At 36.8% G+C, this 22,755-nt stretch overlaps 1 protein-coding gene across 1 annotated transcript; it reads right to left on the reverse strand.

Annotated features, from left to right (window-relative positions):
* Positions 1-8,204: 8,204 nt before the first annotated feature.
* On the reverse strand, positions 8,205-21,958 carry Oli (basic helix-loop-helix family member olig). The gene is made up of 2 exons (XM_083141865.1): positions 21,903-21,958; positions 8,205-9,853 (listed from the first exon to the last, which is right to left on the reverse strand). Exon 2 carries the CDS (start codon positions 9,845-9,847, stop codon positions 9,293-9,295), a length of 555 nt encoding a protein of 184 aa, XP_082997991.1. The 5' UTR covers positions 9,848-9,853; positions 21,903-21,958; the 3' UTR covers positions 8,205-9,292.
* Between the last annotated feature and the right edge of the window lie 797 nt (positions 21,959-22,755).

Consider the following 22,755-nt stretch of genomic DNA (forward strand, 5'->3'; position numbering starts at 1 on the left):
ATTTCAAACTCTCTTCCACGTAAAGAACATGGGCTGCATTCTTGGAGGCACCTGGGCCGACAATAATCATCTGTGAGGTTTGTGTTATGTGATTCTGAATGTCTGTTCACCAATTGCACCTTATCATCATTCATCCTCATCATAACAAAGAGGCAAAAGTAGCAGGAAACGAAGTAGAATAAATCAATCAACATATTTTTGTCTTCTTCTCAGCCTCTATGCGTACATTAAGCTTACTTCGTGCAAAATACACACACGCACACATACACACACAGTCAACTCTGGATGTAGTGAACATTCGCTTACACTAAAAATACAAACACAAACGAATCTTCATTAATTCATTTCTTTACTCTTTTAGTTTTCTATCTCGGTATCTTTCTTTACTTTGTTTCCATTGTCCCTTTCCTAATGTGTGTGTGTGTGTGTGAGTGAGTGAATGAAGAACGAGAGAGAGAGAGAGCAAATTCAGGGACGTAGCCTGGGACCTAACTCTGAAGGGGCAGAATCGAACTTGGGACTTAACTTGGAAGGGAGGGGGGGGGCACAATCATAAAATTTCTATCCCATAAAAGTGGCGTCGAGGACAATTTTGCTAAATAACTGGTAAATTTGCTAAATCATAAAAAGTAATCATTACTTTGCTTGTCAAGTCTGAAGAGGTTAACAAGAGAACCATTATCTGGTAACGTTTAATACTCCTGCCTTTGGGGAGGGGGGCAAGTGCCCATTGCCTCAGCCAAGTTACGCCTATGAACGCAACACACGTACATACGGAGTAAGGCAACGAAAAGAAATAAAGAGAGAGAGAGAGAGAGAGAGAGAGAGAGAGAGTGTGAATGGTGGGGCAGAGGAGACAGAACTCAAGAGAAAAATAATACGTAAAGACAAAAGAAGAGAAAGAAACTTTTAGAGAGCTTTGCAAACTTCATTAGTAATTCCCACTTTCAGGATAAATTGCAGCGAAAAGATTAGCTAATCAAACCCCAGTCCACAGTGTCACATATGTACACCTTAGTTCTAAGCTACTTATTTTTGTTTGCAACGGCAATGAAAATAACTTGTAAACAAATTTGTTTTGTCAAAGTTTCTTATATATTTCTACTAATTGAAACCTAAGATTCACACACATGTATCACCTCTTAATTAAAAAAAAAAAAACGATTTTCAAATTTGAACTTTCTATGTTCAGTTCAGTTTTCTAATAGCTTCTTACGCCGTCTAGTAACTATTGGGTTGCATTTACTTATGGGAGTGAAATTTCCCTGTGACCGGTTTGATCTAAGTTAAAATTCACAGTTCTTTCAGCCAATTTAATTATTTGGATAAACGTTTCATTAAGAGCTGAAACTCGACATTTATCATAGCAAGAATAATTTTCCTTGACTTTTAGTATTTTTTAAAAAAACGTGCAGCATTATGAATTCTCTATTTTGACACTTGATTTAACATTTTTATCGTGAATTTATCGGGGGGGGGGGGGGGTTAAGACTAAATTCACAAAATATGTTATATTTTCATTGCATTTCCGCCCGAAATGAATGAAATCCTGCGCGAAAAATGGCATAACAATACTAAAATCTTAATTTTGATTTATTCAATTTGAAATAAATGAAAATTCGAAGCATTTCCATCCACGTAACGTTCTGCTAGGAACGTGGGATCATATTTGGGTGGATGTAGCTCACTGATCATTCATCCTTGGTGATAGAGCTGCTGCTCATGGTGATCTTGACGGTAAGGAGCAAGAGGTTAACTACACACCAGTGGCGTGACGTGAATTTTTCAAAAGTGTTACCGGCCATCAATATGACAATTATCCTGCTAGACGTTATCATCTTCACGCCCCCAAAAAACCGCCTTCGATCTAGATTTTTGTTCATTTCGTTCATTTTTTTCCAATCCGCTCAGTGATTTAGCAACAAACACTCCTAGCAAAAACTACCCCTCATGAGACAGTTCCACGAAAATCCAACGAATAGTGGTCGAGCATTGTCAATTCTTCATTTATTTCTTTGTAAATGAGGTGGAAAGGGGAAGAAAAAGAACCACACATTTCTCGGGTCAGTTTGGACATTCGTGCAGTGGCAGACGACAGAATTCTGCTCCTTAAATTGTGGAAGGGAACTCCAGCTGTACGTACTACTGTTGCCAACTTAAGCCCCTATCACACGGAACTGGATTTCTAGTTGGAATGCCCTAGTTGGCGCTGGACTTGATATCAATTTGCTAGTTTTCGCCTCACACGATACTTATCAGCGTACTTGTCGATAGACTTTTGTTCCCACACGAGGGAACTTGTAATGGCGGCCGCGTGAGAAGTAAACAATGTATCACTTCACATTTTTAAAAGCCGATAACTATTCAACCGAGAGGAATAACGTTTCGTAAAAAACGTTATTAGGTACAAAACAATGGCGCTGGTTAAATACATACTTTACAACGTTTACTGTACACGCATGGAAGCACATTTTAGTTGTTTCAAATGTAAACACTGTGCACTCGCCATAGATGGTGTAACTCAACGCGCCTTTCATGCTGTATACGTTATACATTGCTGGAGTAACACTCGGAAACCACAGACAAACACGCTCCTTTGCACACTCACAGATTATCTTCACAAGGCGAAGCTTTGCTCTGATTGGCTGTTCCACCGAATCCAGTCGAGGAAAGCAAGTAGCAATTAGAACATGTCCTATTCCTCCAAACCAGTCAAGCAGTCAGCCAGGCGGCCATGATTGCTACCTAGAAAGTTAGTTCAGCGCCAACTAGGGCATTCTAACTAGAAATCCAGTTCCGTGTGATAGGGGCTTTAGTATTTTGGAGCAAGGTTTGTCCATATCACGAATCGCACCAAGGAACTATCTTATCGTCTATTACCTAACCGGTCTCAGTTGTAGTTAAATCCAGCCTTGGCTTTGCAGTCTACCTCTAGTTGCTTCAGAGAAATAGTATCCCCATTTTAAGTGGAGTTTAGCTCTTTTCTGCCAATCCAATCTGACAACACTTGCCAGTGCCGGCAGGCCTGACCGGTAACTGGGCCCATGCCCAGGCATATGAATAACCCCATAGCATACTGTCCGAAAGTCATTCCACCCTCTTCCCCTTGCATCGGGGCCCTCACTCCTTGTAACCTCTTCAGGATAGCAAAACAGCCTCTCACTTCGCTCATGTCGGCTGCAGGAATAATGTCCTCTGCAATATCTGCTCGACGGCAACGCTATTTGACAAGGTTGTTGTTGTTTTATTAAAACAACTTTTTAATTCTTCACATTTTGCTGTTACCTGTGGTAACATCGGTTACATGCACGCCACGGCTCTGCTACACACATAAAAATGGCAAAACACAATCACTTGGATTTTATAAGTTCAAGTCTGGATGAACATGGTTGAAATAGGATAATACCTGTCTATCATCGATTATGAAGTTCCCTGCAGAAAGCTCTTAGAACCAGACTGTACTGGATCGCTCAATCTCCCCAGTTGCTTCTCGTTCCAAGACTCAAGACAAAAGACCTCTCTCAACCAGCGGCGTAGTGCCCACGGAAGGCTTGTAAGTCCACCTTACAAGTTGAAATTATTGAAGAAAACTTATTTCATTCCCGTATTTATCGCTTGAAAACACACAGAAATATCAGACTGCAAGTAGAACTTTTAACGAAACAATTGAGGACTTGTTTTGATTCGAGTTGTTTCTCTGTAAGGCTTCTTCAGAGGACTTACGTGTCGGTGAATGGAAGAAATGATTTGAACTTGCCCATGGCGGGTGTGTTTGCTTACGTAGTATCTTCTCAACCAATGACAGGGCACCCCGATTCTGGGACAGATGTAATGCGCATTACGAGTGGGTGCTAACTGGCGAGAATTTCTGTCCTCAGGCAGGCGAATCTTACGCTGGCATGGTTGCCGCTGCGTATGACTCATATGCTTGCCACGGTCGGAAGAGAACAAAGAAATTCGACTCCCGCGTTGTTTCAACAATGCTTGATGGGAGGTGTAACAAAACGGGTGTCATTTTTAATGTCTAAACTAACTATTAAGTTCACAAACGAGATGGTTTAATGTTGGATATTACCTCCATTAGAAGCAGCGAAGTTAACGATAAAAGAGGAATGTCTGACAATCCTAGATCTGGCAGCGCCCGCAAAGTTTGGCGCGTGCATAATACTTAGCTTTATGATTTACAGATTTTTGTTTTACCTTTTCCTTTCACTAAGTTGCTTGATATGCTTTTCAAAATTTGCGCAAATATCGTAACCATGATAATAAGTAATATTCTCGAATGCATTTGCTTGCATTTGCAAATTGTATTCTACGCATTTCCCACAAATGCCTTTTTTTAGTTTTTTTTAGTTAAAGAAAAATAATAAAAATATGACATGACCTTTCCAGAAGAAGAGTTTGTGTCCTTAACTAAGCTGTACGCAAAATGTTTCAATTGCTACCAGTTGAAAGTTGAGCTACTGGTAATTTATTCAGAAGCCGAATATCAATTAAAGAGTGTGTTTGAACTTAATGAGTACTTGCATACCACCCATTTGAATGAAGCTGTTGAACAAGGGTACAAACTAACAGAATTGTTCCTCACTGTTCCTGCCTCAAGCTCGTCGGTGGAAAGGTCGTTTTCTGCACTGAAGAGGATTCATACATTTCAACGCAGCACACAGACTCAGGCACGGAAATCTGACTTGGGACTGATATCCATTGAAAAGGAGCTGCCAAAGACATTGACCAGATACTCCCGATTCTACGACGACGTGATGGAGGTGTTCAGATTAAAGGATCGTCGGATCGAGTTACAGTATAAATGAGAATTTTCATTAAGTAATATGCTATTATTGTTAACATAGAGTGTGTGCATTTTGTGTTTGAAATTGAGTGTGCCCATACATGACAGATTCAAATAGATTCTATTTAGTTAAAATGTTTTTAGGTTTTCTTTATCCAATATTCAGGTCAGGTTTATCTAAGGAGGCCTTACACCTTTCATAGAATTACGCTACGCCACTGCTCTCAACCCGTTGCTCTCTCACTTATTCCTTCTTCCGACTCCCTGGTTATTGCCCTCCAATACCAGTTTTGATCAGCACCTTAACTCGAATAAACCAGGAAGATTTGTTAATTACTGACATGACATTCCTTGAATGCCTGAGAGAGCAACGGCCGGTCACTGAGGTTATGAATTCTGGCTTTCTACAATTCTATATTTAGAGGAGAGTGTTACGCATCAATAGTTTTGTTTCTGTAGAAAGAGTTTCAGCTCCAAAGAGGTTAAAAATATCAGTTGTCAAATGGCATTATGTGCAGAAAAAGAAAACAAGTCTGCATAAAGCAAGCAATGAATGATATTCAACTTGACGTCATCACATAGTTAGGCTTACCATATTTTTTTGGGTCCAACCCAGGACACATTCGCCATCAACTCGTTACTGCTGAATTTCAGTTTTTTTTATATAAAAATAAATTTAAATTACTTAAAAGCCTTAACATTTTATTGGAACATTAAACTATAAATTGAACAAGAAAAAATATTAACATTATTTTCTAAAATCAATCAATTAATTTTCAAATGTGTAATTGAATAATACACTTTCTGATATTTAGGAAACCTCTCTGTTCTAGGTAGCATTATCTCTTAGTTGACTCAGTTGTACTTTTCACTAGACATGACTCTGCACAACGGTTATACAGCGTGTTCCGTTCAAACCTCCCACATTTCAATTCATCATTGCTAAAATGTTATGAAACTTAATGGAATGCGAGTGGTACTAGACTAAAGAGAAACTCAAAGAATTTCCATCAGGTGCTTCACCTCCATATTCTCTCCGGTAATTTCTTTGCGCTGTAAAAGATTACAGGTTGTGCGCGCTACTCCGGAGTCGCCATTGTGCTTTATGCGATTGTGGCGCTGCATAGTGAGAGAACGGTGAACTTCGAGGTCATACAATAAAATTCTTTGAGTTTCTCTTTCGTCTAGTACCACTCGTATTCCATTATGTTTCATAACCTTTTACCAATGATGAATTGAATGTGGGAGGTTTGAACGGAAACTTTGATTCAAATGTTACCACTTAGCGCTTAATTTTATCATTATCTGAGTAAAATCAAAGAAGAACTACAGTCTTCTCGTTCACACATCTAGTTCGATTAGTCAGGAATTAAAGCTACACAAACAATACACACAATGTAATTAGCTAGTTCTTTATTCGTTTCACTTGAAGTAGGTATACATCTACTAAAAATGTATGAAGAATATTGTTGCAGTCTAGTATAAAGATAGAGACGTTCCATAAACGACTGAAGTAGATTTCTTGCATAGCTACGTTAATAAATAGGTTCTCCTCAATCACCGGACGGGTGAGCATATACTGATAAAACTACACAACACATCTTGGTTGTAGCAAATTCACACCAGCGAGCACTACGCTACACATACACATCACAATTACGTTGCCAGGTGTATATATATATTTTTAGTTAAACATGTTCGCTTAGTACAAGAAAAAATATCACATTATCACTATTAAATCCTACACACAATGATGTAAAGAGAATTTTCAAATAAGTCCTTCAATCTGATTCCTTGGCTTTTATAAACATATCATTCCACTCAGTCGCAATACTCATTTTCCTTGGGTTAAATATTTGGAAAAAATACTTTCGACGAATGTATTGAATCAATTGTTCCAATACGTATCATCTTTTGAATAAATGCTTTATATATATATTTATCTCAGTCGTTTTCACATTTTATTGCTATGAGTATGTCAAAGTTAGATACCAGACATCTTTTTCATTAGTTCACTTGGCAGTAAACTAACGTAAATGAAACACGACTGCATGATAATATGAATACAATAAAATTCTTCCAAGGATTACCAAGAATGTACGTACATTTGAAGACAATTTATATTTTGATGAATAGCTAATCGTTAAACGCATGTGTAGGCTAACTTTCCATGCATGCAAAACTACAGTGTACTTTCACAGAAAATAGCTTCCTTTAGAAACTCAAAATAAATTAACAAATGAAAATGAAAGAACTGCTGTTTTATCAGAAGCAAGAGACGAACTTCAAATTTCAAAAGTTCTGACTAATTGTCAGGAAAATGTTTAGGTAATTTGACTTGCGTTGACCCAGTACTAGGTTTGGAGTGAAGTCAGTAACATAACACTAGATCAACAAAAGTAAAATTAAAATATTTATTGTAAGTTGAAGAGAATTAAATAATATTTTCGCCAACATCTAATTTTAGCGGTTCGCTGCTTTAGTGAAATTCTCATTTACATTCCACGAATTAATGATATTGAAATTTTTTTAAGTATACCTATGTTAGGTTAGACATTATAATTTAATAAATGATGAAAACACACAATGTTTAATAGGTACAATTCTTTGGTTTGAAAAATCATAACAGACATGGTTAAGATTACAGTATTTTCTTACTAGTTATTATTGTTTGTTAAAATCGGTCTTTCTTCGGGTCATATTAGAAATAGTGCATCTTACTTGAGTAAAGGAAGGGGTGATCCAAAGATGACTGAGACGCATACACTGAATCCACAAAGCTTGTGGAAACTACAGCTTACTGCAAGAAAACTTGACTGAATAGTTTGGCGATTACGTTATGGCTGAGATTCAACAGGTTGTTCTGAAGGTGAAATGATCACAAGGTGAAATACATAGACCTGAACCCGTCGGACATAGTTTGGACGATCTACAAATTTGTATACTCTTAAAATTCTGATGTGTCTTTTTCTATCAATCAAGGTTTTACAAGGATAATCAACGTTAATACCAATGTAGGAAATTAATTACACGAGACTTAAAATTATAACACTATTCAGAAAACCACTTCGGTAATCCTCAGTTTCTTTCAATGCTTCCATCGATTTGCACAAACTGCGTGCAAGGAATCCTTATAATCTATATTTTCCAAGTCTGCCACCAACTGTTATTTCCATAATTACAAAATAGTAATGACGCCAAAAAGGAGCCAGAACGGGAGGTTCAAACTGACCTTTTCAGATTGTATTTGGAATTTAGTACACCGAATAACATCATGCATATGCTATAAGGAAAACATCAAATCCTTAGGTTGATGTGGCAACTGGATTTGAGGTTACAGACCCTTTTACCAAAAAAATAGTAAACTACATTTATTAAAATTACATTTAAAACTCAAGTAATTTTAGCATATTGTTTGTTAATTTCGCAAATTCAAGGGACTGTAACTTCAAAACTAGTTCACGTATTAACCTATTGCTTGGATTTTTTTAATTCTACAAGGATATAAGTAACCTCGCCAAATTTAATCAAAACACGAAATGGCGAAGTATGATTTCTGTAAAAATTGTGTTACTTTGGTGTAGAATGGAAGTCATATCTAATGTACCACGGCCATCTTTAATCCCAGTTTTTCTCGTTTGCAAGGGGGCGGTAGGGAAAGAACTTTTCACTGTGCCCATTTCCTACTGCCACCACTGTTATAAATGTTGTGGCAACCGGAAAGCTAACCTATAATTTGCCAGTTTCTTTACAGATTCTTGTTGAACAACATGCCATAAACACAAGTCCTCACGTTCTTGAACAACATCACATTGAGTTCAAATGTAGCAGGCAGCAAACTACATCTGATGCCTTATAATTGTGTTAAAATCATAACTATTTAACCTTGAAACTTGGAATTATCGGTATCATCATACAAAAAACAAACAAGTCGCAAACAACTTAAATCAGCCCTACTATTTAAAAACTTGTAAACAAACGGTGTCACCTGTGTACATTTCACCTTGGTTCGAAGCCATGTACTTTCTCATGAAAAGTACAGTGGTAGGCAAGTAAAAATAAAGCTAATAATTTTGTTGTAGTTGAACACTGAAAACAACATGACGTTTATCTTGCAGAAATGTTAAGGTCTATAGAATGCAAATAGCTCACAAACACAGAAACGAGCAAATATACTATTTTGGTGTAACATTTGCAGCTGGATTTGTCTTGCTAGCACTGAACACGAATAGATTTTGCTGAAATTCACTCTACTACATACAGATCTACCATGGACGTATGTTAACTTACATCAAGAACTTGCCCTTGGACAACAATTCACAGCACCTGTAGAAAACACTCAAAACTCAATATTACCTGTACAATAGCATGGTAATTGCCAATTCTAAAATAAAAACTTGGTAAAGATATCAGGTGAGGTAATGTTTGTACTAAGCATAGTTCCCGAATACAGCAGGGATAGTTACATATATTGACCTGGCAACATTTTTCTATGAACACGGTTCATGTAGTGGGCTTGTAGCCAGGCATCTTATGGACCGGCGGTTGAGTGCCGCTGGGAAAACCAGCTGCGGCAGCTTGGAATTCGAAAGGGGGCAGCGGGAGGGACGACCCCTGCTGCAGGTAGGTGATGATGCGCCTCAGCTCCTCCAAGGCATTCGCCTGCATCAGAATGTAGTTTTTAGCCAGCAGTAGAGTCGCGATCTTGGACAGTTTCCTGACGGATGGCGAGTGGGCGTAGGGGATGACACTGCGTAGCTCGTCCAAAGCGTCGTTCAGATCGTGCATTCTTCTGCGTTCCCTTGCGTTGATGTTCAACCTCACGGTTTTCCCTTGACGGTTCTTCTTTCCCAGAGAACGAGGCCTTCCGGATTCGGGTTGGTTCTCGTCTTGCCTGGTGGCTAGATCCGACTTCCCTTCCTCGCACTTCGAGGAGATCCCTGGCTGAGGGCACTGGTAGTAGAAACCGGAGAGCCCGACCTGGCTGAGCGGGGTTCGACGCCCGGGCACCTGAGGTTCCTGGTTGCTCGTGGATTCAGGTAACTGGAACAGGTCCATCGCATCCTGCAAGGTGGTTAGAAGAACAAGTTTAGATATTGGGACTCGTGACTAAAATTGCTGCAATTTTAGTCATGCACTCTAGTTGGCAGAGAAAATTGACTAAATATGGGCTACCAACACTGGCGTACGCAGGATATTTTTTTCGGGAGGGGCTAAAATTGTAAAGGTGGATAGTACAAATCTGTTTTCTAGGAGACGGTACACACAATATGTTATTTCGTATATTTAGAACTTTCTACTCTCAAAAATGCCAATCGGGGGTTATTTTAAGGGGTGTTTGCATTTACCATTCTGGTTTCATGAGAAATTTCGGAGGGGGCAGTAGCCCCTTCAGCCCCCTTCCCCTTTGAGTACGCCAGTGGCTACCAATTGTTATTCGTTCTCTCTCTAAAAAAGAAAGAAAAACCACGAAAGTAAAGAAAAATATATGTACGAGTGGAATTTTCTTTGATTAAACATAAATCAGTAATTATCTTGAAAATCTTCAAATTTATATCTGTGACCCAATTGACTGATCGAATGAGATCACTTTTACCAATAGGGAAATCCTATCATGGAGAGATCAGCTTGCAAGAACGGCTAATTGTATCTACCACATTATACAATTCCCAATCGAGTTGCCTTCATACCTCTGTTGAAGACTATCTGAGACTCTACATAATAAGTCCAAAATCAAACATAGGAGTTTTTAGCTGTTCAATATACACATTACATAAATATGTCGTTGAAAATTTGAATGTTCTAATTGTTGACATTCCCTTTGATTTGATTCCTCTGTTTCTTGCCCTCCAAATGTTCACAGTAAGCTCCAGCTACAAACGTTAGAAAGTTATATTCATTAAAAAAGGTTATTAGTGACCTGTCAGATAATAAAACAATAAAAACAACATGGTTGGTAGAATAACTTTGTGGGGATGCAGAAAAGGGGAGAACAGTTTGATTCAAATTACACCTAAACATCACACATGAAATGCGTATTTGAAGGGTAAATTGATTAATTGATTAATTAATTAGAAATTCACAGGACATATATAGTGAAAGAGCACTGACAAGCCTGTTTAATTGCCTTGTTCGAATCAAATTAGAATATGCAAGTGTAGTCTGGTCACCTTACACACAATGTAATAGCAAAAAGATAGAAAGAATTCATAAGAAATTTGTACGTTACTTGTATTACAAAAAATACAAAAGATCATCTATTCACGATCAGGTATCATATAAACAACTACTCAGTGAATTCGATCTTGCAGCTTTGTACAAAAGGAGAGTGGTATCATATCAATTATTTTTATATAAGTTAGTCAACGGGCTGGTCGACAGTCCAAGTCTGCTCCAAACATTATACTTTAATCCTAAGAAGGACATGTTACGGTTCAGGCAGCCTTTTTATTACGGCAAATCCCACTCAAGAGTACACAAGAACTCGCCCATTCTAAGACTATGAATTGAATACAATGAAATAGTCAGAAACGGTGGAGACTTGGATTTCGTTATGCCATTCAAGCAGCTCCTGTCTGTCCTTCGAAGAACGTCATGAACAAATCAAACAATTATAGATGCTTTCTGTGTACATGAGTATGTGTGTAAATATAATTATGCTCATATGTGTGTATATTTGTTTATATATGAGTATACTCGTATATATGTATATAGTTATGAATGTCTGCATACAGATATGTATCTTGTTATACTTCTGTAAATGTCACTTTAGATTTATGTTTTCTATAAAATTTGTGCTAGTATTCTTTACGCAATTATTAGTGTAGTTTTGCTCTTTCTTCTTCTTTTGTTATGTATTGTTGAAATTGTAATTTTTTAATTGCTTATAATATATGTAAGCCTATTGTAATTGGAGCTAAAGCTCTGTTATAGGTGAAAATAAATAAATTTGCTTTATTTTACTTTGCTTTTTGTGCCACTTTTGGTTAATTTGCGATGATGGGGATGAGTGATGATGTGATGAATTTGATGAATGGACACCCACAAACACCCGGGATTCGAACTCGGAACCCCTGGCGTCGTAGTGCGATGTGATTACCACTCCGCCACGGGGACCGGCTTGAAGGGTAAATTGCAATGTTTTCCTTGTTCTTATATTATTTGCGTTTTGAACAGTTAAGAGAGCAAGCACATCCTTTAAATGGCGCGCATTGCTTCTTGCACATACATATAATTAAATTAAAAAAAACCACTTATATTACATAGACAAGCATAATATTTCTTAAAATGTCAACGTTTCAATACCCCTACAGTATTTTTATCAAGACACGTAAAACTGATATCTGCTACAAGTAACAATGCTTATCTTTTACACATGTTAACAATACAATCTAATAATAATAATAATAATAATAATAATAATAATAATAATAATACATAATAGGCGTTGATAACAAATAAACACAACTGGATTTTAGTTTTGGAACCATGACATAGAAAAAACGTTAATTTAATATATAATCTATCTCAACAGCTTTTATATCCTTCGTAATCATACAATTTTAAACATTTTGCAGATATGAACATGTTCCTATTATATCTATTGCTACTTGGATTATTATTAACATGTATAAGAGATAAACACTGTTATCGCTACTTGGAGAAAATATCAGTTATATGGGTTGACAAAGATGCCATGCAAGTATAAAAGTATTGCCAACTTAGCTAAGATATATAGAACCTGTCTATGTAATAAATGTGATATTAATATCTTGAAGTGTAGGAGCGCATATGTCTTCTGTATTTATATGTAATTAATATTTTGTTTCAGCGTATTAAGTCCCATAAAGTCTCTCACAATATTTATTATTTTTTCTATTTTTGAACCCATTCTACATATTTGTAGTAATTTTACATAAAAGGGCATTTTTAAAACTATCTAATATTTTTTTAAAGATTTGTGCAAAAATTGTGTCAGACATTTTAAGGAATCGTCAATATTATGTACTGTTTGATGTAGCAACTAGTGCATTACCAAGGAAGTTTGGAATCAATTTTCTTTGAGGAAGCTTAAGCCATCTGCAACAATTCCTGAAAATAAACATCCCTATTTTCGTATTAGGTTATTTTATGTCAATTATTATTTACGCGCTACGATGGGTCGATTTTATTTCAAATCAATTACTCCATGGGGAGACCATTCTAGTTGATCAACCAGATGAGTGATTACCAGGACAACTATATTTTTTACATTCATACGGTTAGTGTGCTGAAGTGCACTAACAGTTATTCTATTTTGTTATTAACTTTTATACACCTCGTTCAAGAAAATAACTTTAAAAGTATGGGGTAAATTTTACTCGTAAGGTTTGTGTGACCTCTCTGTGAAACCATTTCATCTTCGATTCACGTCGTAGAATATGAAACTGGTATAACCTGGTTCCTGTATTTAATACTCAATTTTTTTTCGATCTCTACAGCAGTTTTTAGTTTGGTTTTGATTGATTGATTTTGATTATTTTAGTTCGTTTTTCTGCCAGTTTTGGATAATCGCGAAGATTAGAATGAGTGATGATATGATGAAATTGATGAAACGTGCTTGCCCAGGGCGGAAATCGAATCGGAGAATCCTGGCGTCGTAGTGCGATGTTCTAACCACTCCGCCACGTATGCCGGATTTGATTTGGTTATTATTATTATTATTGTTCAAATAATAACTAACTGAGCTTCAATTATGTTAATAACAATAAAAATGATAAGTTTTCTGTTAACTTGAAATGCTCTTCCAGCTTTTTCTAAAAAGAAAATAATAATAATAAAAAGCCCCGTACCGGGCTCTGGCTTCAATTATAGAGGGCAGCAAGAGGTTCTTCTGATGTTTACGACTTCCAGCCCAAGTTGGCAACCACCTGGAAAGATCACCTTTCGTTCGAGGTTCACCAGCTTCAAGAGGATATCCTTTCTCGCCAATACTAGTGAGAAATCAAAGCCCTTGAGAGGGAACTGTCTCAAGCGCAGCCTCAAAAATTTGTATTTTAAAGGCCGGGTCTTTCTCAAGTTAGAGCCGGAAGGATGAATAGACTTGCAGCAGGGTGTGAAATCACTGCAGATTGGTGGGGGGGGGATTCGACAGACAGCAGGCATACTATATACAGTATATATGCAAATTATTAAATAATTAAATGATATTATAAAATATATAACATACGGACTGTCCTTCATTCAAAATTCGATTACAAATTGAAGATTTTAATATGCTACAAATGCTATGAACAGTGATATAACTGACTACTGGGAGGGCCAAAAGTTAAGAGACATTAAGAAGATAATACACAGTTTCCTATGTAAAATCCACATCTAAAAGCTGACTTAATTACTATGTTCTGGGGATTGCTGGATTCAGTGTCCTTATAGATGGAGCTCTTTGTTGTTCATTCTTTGTGTGTGTTTTCGATATTGTTCCGGCAAAGTTATTATCCGACTTCAAAACTGTTTACCTTTGTTGTTAGATCAAAAGCTCTGCCCCCGGAAAAGTTTGGTGGGGGGAAAATTTAGGACAAAATCGTTGGTGGGGAAATTCCTCCTTTAACGTATATAGTTAAAAAAAATAAAGCTATTTACGAGTGAAATTGTTGGGATTGGGGCATCGACTTAAAAAAAAAATTACCGAACCGCGGATTCACAAAGGTTGAAAACCATTCCTTTAGAGAATATAAAGCACTCGTTTCACTTCTTCTGAGAATATGTATTTTCACCAATTTTAACATCGTAATATCTAAGGAGGAATGTATTGACAGTTACACTGGTAACGCTGTCAACTTGTCCACGAGAATTCTCATTTAAACTATAAATGGAAATTTTCATCTGCCAAGCTATACTCAAGATTGTCAGAGATGTTGGAATTAAACAAAAATGTTTGTATTTGCATGTTCATAAATCCAATTTTTCGAGAAAATTTATTTGCTTATCGTTTCGTGATTATTGTTATTTTTGTACTTCGGTGTTTTCTGATATTCTCAAATTTTTGGTGTTTAGATGCTTGTATACTGTCTCGAAAGTCAGAAGACAGCAGCGACGGGACTCGATGTGATGACCACGTGTCACCCTATGAAAAATACACTCTGGCAGCCCCTGGCTCCTAGAGGGCTGTTGCACCATGGAGTACAAAAAATATGTTTATGTATTTTGATGTTTATATCCTTACAGTTTGGATGCAAGAACACAAAAATCTGGTATTCAAAATTCACCAATCTGATCCATAGCCATTTTACGTTATGTTTATCAGTTTGTCTAAAGTTCATTCTGGCAATACATTGATATGATCCATATTTTTATGTGACGTCACAACTTTAAAATATGTCACTGATATATTATACTTTTATGAAAGGACACGTAAATGTTGTGTTATTATATGTAATATTGCACCCTGTTTGTAATGTATATCTTTTGTTTAATGTTTATTGTGTTTTATGCTCTGTTATGAGTAGTTTAATGTATCTTCATGTTTGCGAGAGTGTACTATACGAATTTGTATTTCTAAAGATGTATAGATGTCAGTTTTGTTGATAGTATCCTTTTGTAGATAGTGAGAGATTCATCTGTACTTTAATCTGTGTTCTCGAAAATAGTATAAAAGCGAGGATATCGCGTAAGAAATCATCACACTTTTTCACCACGGATCGACGAAGCTTTTAAACTTAAAAAGAACTCCTCGGTGTTGTGCATCCATCTTGGTATGGTAGTTCGGGGCGCAAGCTAGGTCTATGTGATCATAGGCATGCCGATAGCCACGCATTGAGTTTATGCCGAAATCCTCGCCTTCGTCTCAAGTATATTTGCATTATAATTGCAATAAATAAAGAATAAAACCTTTCAGTTTATACATACTGCAGTAATGTGGTTTTATTTCTCTGTGCTGTGAATATTGTCCTTGCCTAACACTATCCCTGTACCTGAGAGGAGTCTTGTGTACTTCACCGAGTCTCATCGTTCACCGCTGAGTATTATTAAGTTAATATTAATAGTACAATAATACGACGCGTCTAATTACAAGAACGTATCAACATTTCTACTATGACCAAGAGACTCTTACCGTAAAGGTTACCTTCAATGAGCAATTCCTGTTCATGTCCCGGTACAGAGAATCCCCCCCTATATTCTATGTTCAATCCCGATTATTGCGGGAGTTGGCAGGTACACTAGTAATGTACGACTCTACGCTGTATGAATTCATGCAAAGAACAAGGACAAAAAAAGTTTGGGCGATGCTACCGCACTACTTTGATCCAACTATACATCTTATTGGCCAAGTCCAACCTGCACGACACATACACAAAAGCCAAGACTCCATTGAACATACCTAAATTCAGAAGTACACTAAATACAAAACTCAACCCTCCGGACTATAATCCAATTCAATTTCTACAAACAGAACCGACTTTTCAACCCACACCTAAATCCCTACGACAGTTGTAGGATATGACAATCGACTCTAGAAAAAACGACAAGATGAAATGACAAATTCAAATATAAATACAGAGGCATAGTCCAAAAGGCTGAAACTCTCAAAATACAAAAACCGACAGATACAATGATGGTGATGATGATGATTAGCACGACTTGAGAATCTCATCTCGTCTCTTGTTTGAGAAGATACTTTTTTTTCCTCAGTCCTGTCCAGCGTTGGAAATGAGTTTTTTTTTTTTTGTTTTAAGCTGACTTTACGCACAGAAAGTTTAATCAGGACCTGTCAGGTGTAAATGTTAGTAACAAAACAGAGTGGCTATGCATTCCAGAATATTAACTGTATATGTATGAAATGTTATAAATAATTAAAAATAAAGAAAAACACTTGTGCTGGACAATCACTCATCTGATAGAAGACTTTCCGAAAGGAAATAATAATACTGTATTATGAATAGAGCGGCAGCGGTCTAGTGGGTATGACATCTGACCGCCACGCGGGAGACCCAGCTTTTCCTGAGTAGGTGATTTCGGTGGCCCTGGGGTTAACCAAGTCAGTAATAAAAGGATACCAGGGGGCAGCCATGGGGGGGGGGGGGGTAAAGTTAACCGGAGCGTGATGATGATAACACCACCTTCACAAAAGGACTGGGAGTCTGAATGTGTAGGGCCCTACAACCGCATACCCACATGACTTCACTGCATGTTGCGATGTGCAGAGCTAGATCTTCAATAATAATAATAACAATAAAAGAGATGGCCAATATAAAATAATAGTTTACTATTACCATTAGCTTAAAAATACTGTTATTTAATTATGATTATTTTTTCTACTGTTCAATGTTACGTATACGGCATGGCCCCTCTAAAAAAAATTCTAGAGACACCCATGGCGTTTGTTAGCTTGTCATAATACATTTTCCAAAATTTCAGTTAATAAAGAGTAAAATACACAATAATCACTAATCTTAAAATATAAGATTCTTGTGAAGATAATTTATTCATACATGTCAGAAATATGACTAAAATTATTCGAATATGCGATGTTAATGAACTCAGGCAAACCAGTTTGAAATATTGATGAATGGAGAATACGTTTTGTTTTGTTTGTGATATCCGAACCACTATGTGAAGAGTTGGTTTGAGTTGGTGTTTTAAGTCCACTTTATGCACAGTAAGGCTAATCGGGACTGGACCTACAGATTAAAGTGGGATCCGAACCACTTGTGCCTCCACCGGGTATCGAACCCGGGACCCCTCGATTACAAGGTAATGACGCTACCACTGCGCCATGGGGGAGGCCCCCACTATGTGAAGAGTTTTCCAATAAGAATGATATGATTTTGAAATGAACTGGCAACTATGCTTCAAATGTTATAACTGTCACTAGTTGTCATTCGTGTTTAGTATACTGTGACAATTCATCATGGCTAAATACACGCTTCAAGAACGTTTGGTTATTATACAAAGAAAAAAATGAAAATAGACGTTCTATTGAACTTGAAACTGATCATAATTTTGGGCAAGAAATTATCTTCTCGTTAACAAACAAAATTCTCGTTTTTGGTGTGAAAACAATCCACAAGAGATTCACGAGAAGCCCTTGCATCCGCAAAAGGTCACTGTATGGTGTGGTTTATGGCATGGTGGCATCATAGGAGCATTTTTTGTCCAAAACGAGGAAGGATGCAGTTACAGTGACTGGTGAGCGGTACCGATTGATGTTAACAGATTTTTTGTGGCCAAATTTAGATGAAATTGATTTGGAGGAAATGTGGTTCCAACAAGACGGTGCCACATGTCACACTGCTAATGTCACTATCGACGTATTGCAAGAACAGTTTGGTGAAAGGATAATTTCAAGAAATGCAACCGTTAGTTGGCCTCCAAGAAGTTGTGATTTAACTCCTTTAGATTGTTTTTGTGGGGTTATTTGAAATCTATAGTCTATGCAAACAGACCACAGACCCTTGATGCATTAAGATTGAACATCGAACGCTGCATTCGTGACATTAGGCCCGAGTTATTGCACAAAGTCATCGAAAATGGGTTCATCGAATTCTATAAAAAGTTTGGTTGTATCTGAAATAGTTTTATTTTATTTCATTCTAAAATCATATTGTTCTTATTAAAAAACCCTATACTTTCAACGGGTATCGGAACCGGGACCCCAGGCGACAACGAAATGGATAATACAATCAATATAATAAGAGATTATGGAAGGGTGGTAATGTAGCTAGAATCAGATAAACACAAAGAACGCTGTGACTAGGACATGCTGAGAGGATGACAGAAGACCAGGATGTCCAAGAGAATATTTAGATAAGAGGGATATCAAAGAAGAGGGATGGGTGGTGTTGCGGAAGAAGATTAGAGGATTAAGGAGGATAATTGTAAATCAGGTGGATCTGAAGCTGATTGTGGGAAAGGACAGGGATTATTAGGAACTGTAGAGCTGGAAAGGGAGATACTGATAGAGAGGCAGGGGAGACAGAGGGCGAGAAGGTAAAAGACGCAGAAAGAGGGAAAGAAGGAAAAAGACATAAGAGCAAGAGAAGAAAAGATAGAGATGGGGCAGAAAAGACCGAAAGAGAAGGAAATAGAGAGTAGGAAGGAAATATATATATATAGAGAGAGAAAGACAAAGAGAAAGAAGGAAGAGAAAGAGAAGGGAACAGTACGAGAGTGGAAGAGAAAGTAAAGAGTAAGATGAGAGGAGAGGATAGAGAAGGAGGAAACAAAATGTGTGTGTGAGAGAGAAAGTAAAATTGAAGGAAAAAGAGTGTAAAGAAGAGAGATAAAGGTTGAATAGGAAAACAGACAGACAGAGAAAGAGATAGAGAACAAAGAAGAGAAAGGGAAGGAAAATAGACGGATCGAATAGAGAGATGGAGAAAAGAGAGATTGTGTGTGTGTTTGCATGTGTGTGTGTGTGTGTGTGTGTGTGTGTGAGAGAGAGAGAGAGAGAGAGAGAGAGAGAGAGAGAGAGAGAGAGAGAGAGAGAGAGAGATATGAGAGGAAGTGGAAAAATATAGTAAAATCTAATGAAAAATCTGAACATTTTAAAATTAACTCATTTTGAGCATTACTTCCATGTTCTATAAACACAATAATTACGTTGTTAAAGACAGTTTACATACAATTTATCATATGATTTTTTACATAATCAATTGCAATTGTGATCAACAAGATAAAGTGGAAGGATATTTTCTGACTATATAATTCATTTTTATTTATATCTCAGAATAAATGTAAAATGTTATGACTTGAAATAGTGTATTTGAAATTAAAAATTATGACAAAAAAATATTATTTTTCATATGATATTGAAATTCAGTGAACAATAAACACATTAATTACCGATGTTTAAAAAGTAAACAACGTATCTATTATTGTTTATTAAAATTAAACTAAATTTAATCAGGGGATATTAAAACAATTAAGGGATCCGTGTCATTTACTATGGACGTAGTAACTGTGTTTCTTAATTGTTTTACAATTGCTGTTCATAAAATCTCAATTCAGAGTTAACAAAAATTTAAAAATACGCTGTGCGTATGTAGGAAGTTGGTGTAAGTGGATTAATTTCATGAACATAGTCATATTATTACGATATTGATGATGATATCTGATATCTAAGAAAGTTCTTAATGACCTCGGGTAAAACCACTTAGATATTGATAGCTATGAACGCAACATGAACACAGTTTTCTAAGACGTGTTTAAATTTACGATAATCTGATAATTGTTTTCTGAAGCGTGAACGCACAATCAAGCACACACATACACACACAAACTCAAAAAGCAACCATTAAAGGAAGCAGTGCAAGAATGCAAAAGAACCCCCCCCCAAAAAAAAACAACAACAACAGATTTGTTATGTGAGAGCTCACACAACATAAGCTTGACTATAATTTCCCTTAACTTGCAAACCTGTTTCTTGAGTGAGGCGTCTAAAAGTTAATAACAAATTAGCATTTCAGTACATTTACTGTATAAAATTCAAAAAACAAAAAATAATGGAAAACAGTTATATTGGATATTCACTCATCTGGTGGACTGAGCAGAATGGTATCCGCAAATATTATTAATAATAATAGGAGTACAATTGGTTTATGTTATTAGTTTATAATAGTGGATAATCATTACAAACGAAGGTTCCAGTTAGGTTCATCAACATCCTCATCGTAGCGGTTAATCTTGAGAGATAGAGAAGTGACGTGATAATTGTTCCAGGCGCCACCGCCTTGTTAGCCTGGAAATATATCGGTTCCCACTAGAGTAAGTAGCGTCATCGTAATGAACCTGGTGCGGGTCTGGTGCGATGTGTATAGTAACGAAAGTAAACACTCTTTAATAAGAAATATGTATTCTTCTCTTTTTCTGCCCTCTCGAACCATTCAGCTATGAGGAAACCATTTATACAGTATTGTATTAAACCATTAACTTTGGTTTTGTGTTTTATTTTCTATTATTACTATTACTGACATTCTACCATTTGTTTCATGAAATAATCTAACATTCATACATTCTATTTGTTTTACTTTCGATGGTTACCCTTAATTGCTATTGATTTGGTTTATTTTACTTCGCTTTTCTTCCACTTTTGGCTAATCGCGGATTTGAGGGTAAGTGATGATATGATGAAATTGATGAGGAGACACACAAAGAATACACATTCCCAGACTGGGATTCGAACCCTAGACCCCTGGCGTCGTAGTGCGGTATGCTAACCCCTTCGCCACGGAGCATGTCTCATGGATGCTAAATAATGAATAAGTAATACTTGATTATCTGAACTCGGGGTTCTATGAATTTGGTTTAAACAAAAACAAGACATTAACACTAAATAAGGCTATATTCCAACATGAAATTGTGTCAATGCATAAAGAGAATAATAAACTCTCTTTGCATCACTTGCATATCGTAACCATATCATGTGAGTAACGAAATAGACGTGAATCCATTACTATGACTAATTATATCGCCAAATGTATAACGTTTAATGAACGGAGAACACTTACCTTTATGTGTAATATTAATTTAATTATTCTTGCCAATAATTATGTTTTGTATGAATAATTGTGGACTGTTCGAATTGGAAAGAATTTGTATAATTGCAACAATATTGCTAGTTGTTTTCTCAGCTCTATAACGGTAATATGAACTAATCTGATATTCAAATTTGAGCTGGATAAATTTCTAGACTAATTCTAAACTTTTTGTAGGTGTTTATATATTCTGATGTAACCTACAATACGAGAAAAATGCATGTCCAGACATTTTTTTTTTTTATCATTTCTCTTGCGCTTTTTTATTATTTTCAAGATTAACCGCATTCTCTTTTAACGGTAACATAATTGTTGTCTTTTATAGCTAAATCATGCTTCTTACAAAGCTCAAAGAAAATTCGCAGACCACATGAGAAGAATAATTAATTAGTCAACAGCAGAAAACATGCAAAAATAAAGCGGAAAGCAAGCATGATCGCGAAATTAAATTCTCTCAAGCATTAAACCACAAAAAAAACATGCAGAATGCTTCTAGCCCAGCTGTTGCAAAGACGAAGCGAGATTCAAATTCATATTAGAGTTTCGTCCAGAGAAAATTGTTTCTCAAACTACGCGAGAGAGACAGAAAAAAAACTCACCCAGATTACTTGGAGCGAGGGGCTAACCGCACGTCCACACAATAGCGCCGAGCCACGGCGACTAGTTCCGAATCTTGCCACCAAGCGTCAGCACTGCGCAAAGAACAACGATAAGAGACTGGTGCTATACCTACAAGGCTTGGCCTCCGGTTCCCAAGACGGTGCTAAAAGACAGGTACAAATTGCTCGAGACTTGTCGAGGGATTGAAAACGCGACGTCCCGTCCCAGGGCGAGCGACGAAGTAGTAAGTTTCGCAGAATGACCTACGCTATTACTTACTCGACAGATGGCCCATAAGGGCTGACACAATGGGACAGTGACGTCACTAATAGGGATTGCATCGCGACAAAAGATGAAAGAATCGGTGGCCAGCTGTGCGGGAAGATATCGACTTTTATGTTTTCTCTTTAACTCTTGGACCTGACGCCGTTATAGATACTGAGTTTCAGTCTATTGTCGCCGAGAAATGGGATAATTTAAAATAAAACCCTTTCAGTTTTTTTTATGATGCGGCGGCGGAGGAGGGGAGGGTTCGAACTATGAAATATTTTAATGTGAATCAACAAAAATCTATTAAAATAATATTGAAGATTTTTCAGATTTTGTCCTTGTATAAATTAATGGTTTGTTTGTGGGGAGAGGCAGGCTTCAGAAGTCTGCCGTCTGCAATATTTTTTAATAATAACCATTGATGCAAGGCTACCAGACGTCAGATTTGGTCAGAAGCGTCCATACTTTTAAATCGGCGCCCCAACATTTTATCGAACTGCAGCCGTGATGAGAAAATGTCCCCCCTTCCTTTTTTAAAACTCACATTCAGACATGTTCTTCATTATAAGAATCATCCATCAT

Source organism: Lepisma saccharinum, chromosome 20 (assembly GCF_977018435.1).
Source record: "Lepisma saccharinum chromosome 20, izLepSacc3.1, whole genome shotgun sequence".
NCBI classification, from domain to species: domain Eukaryota; kingdom Metazoa; phylum Arthropoda; class Insecta; order Zygentoma; family Lepismatidae; genus Lepisma; species Lepisma saccharinum.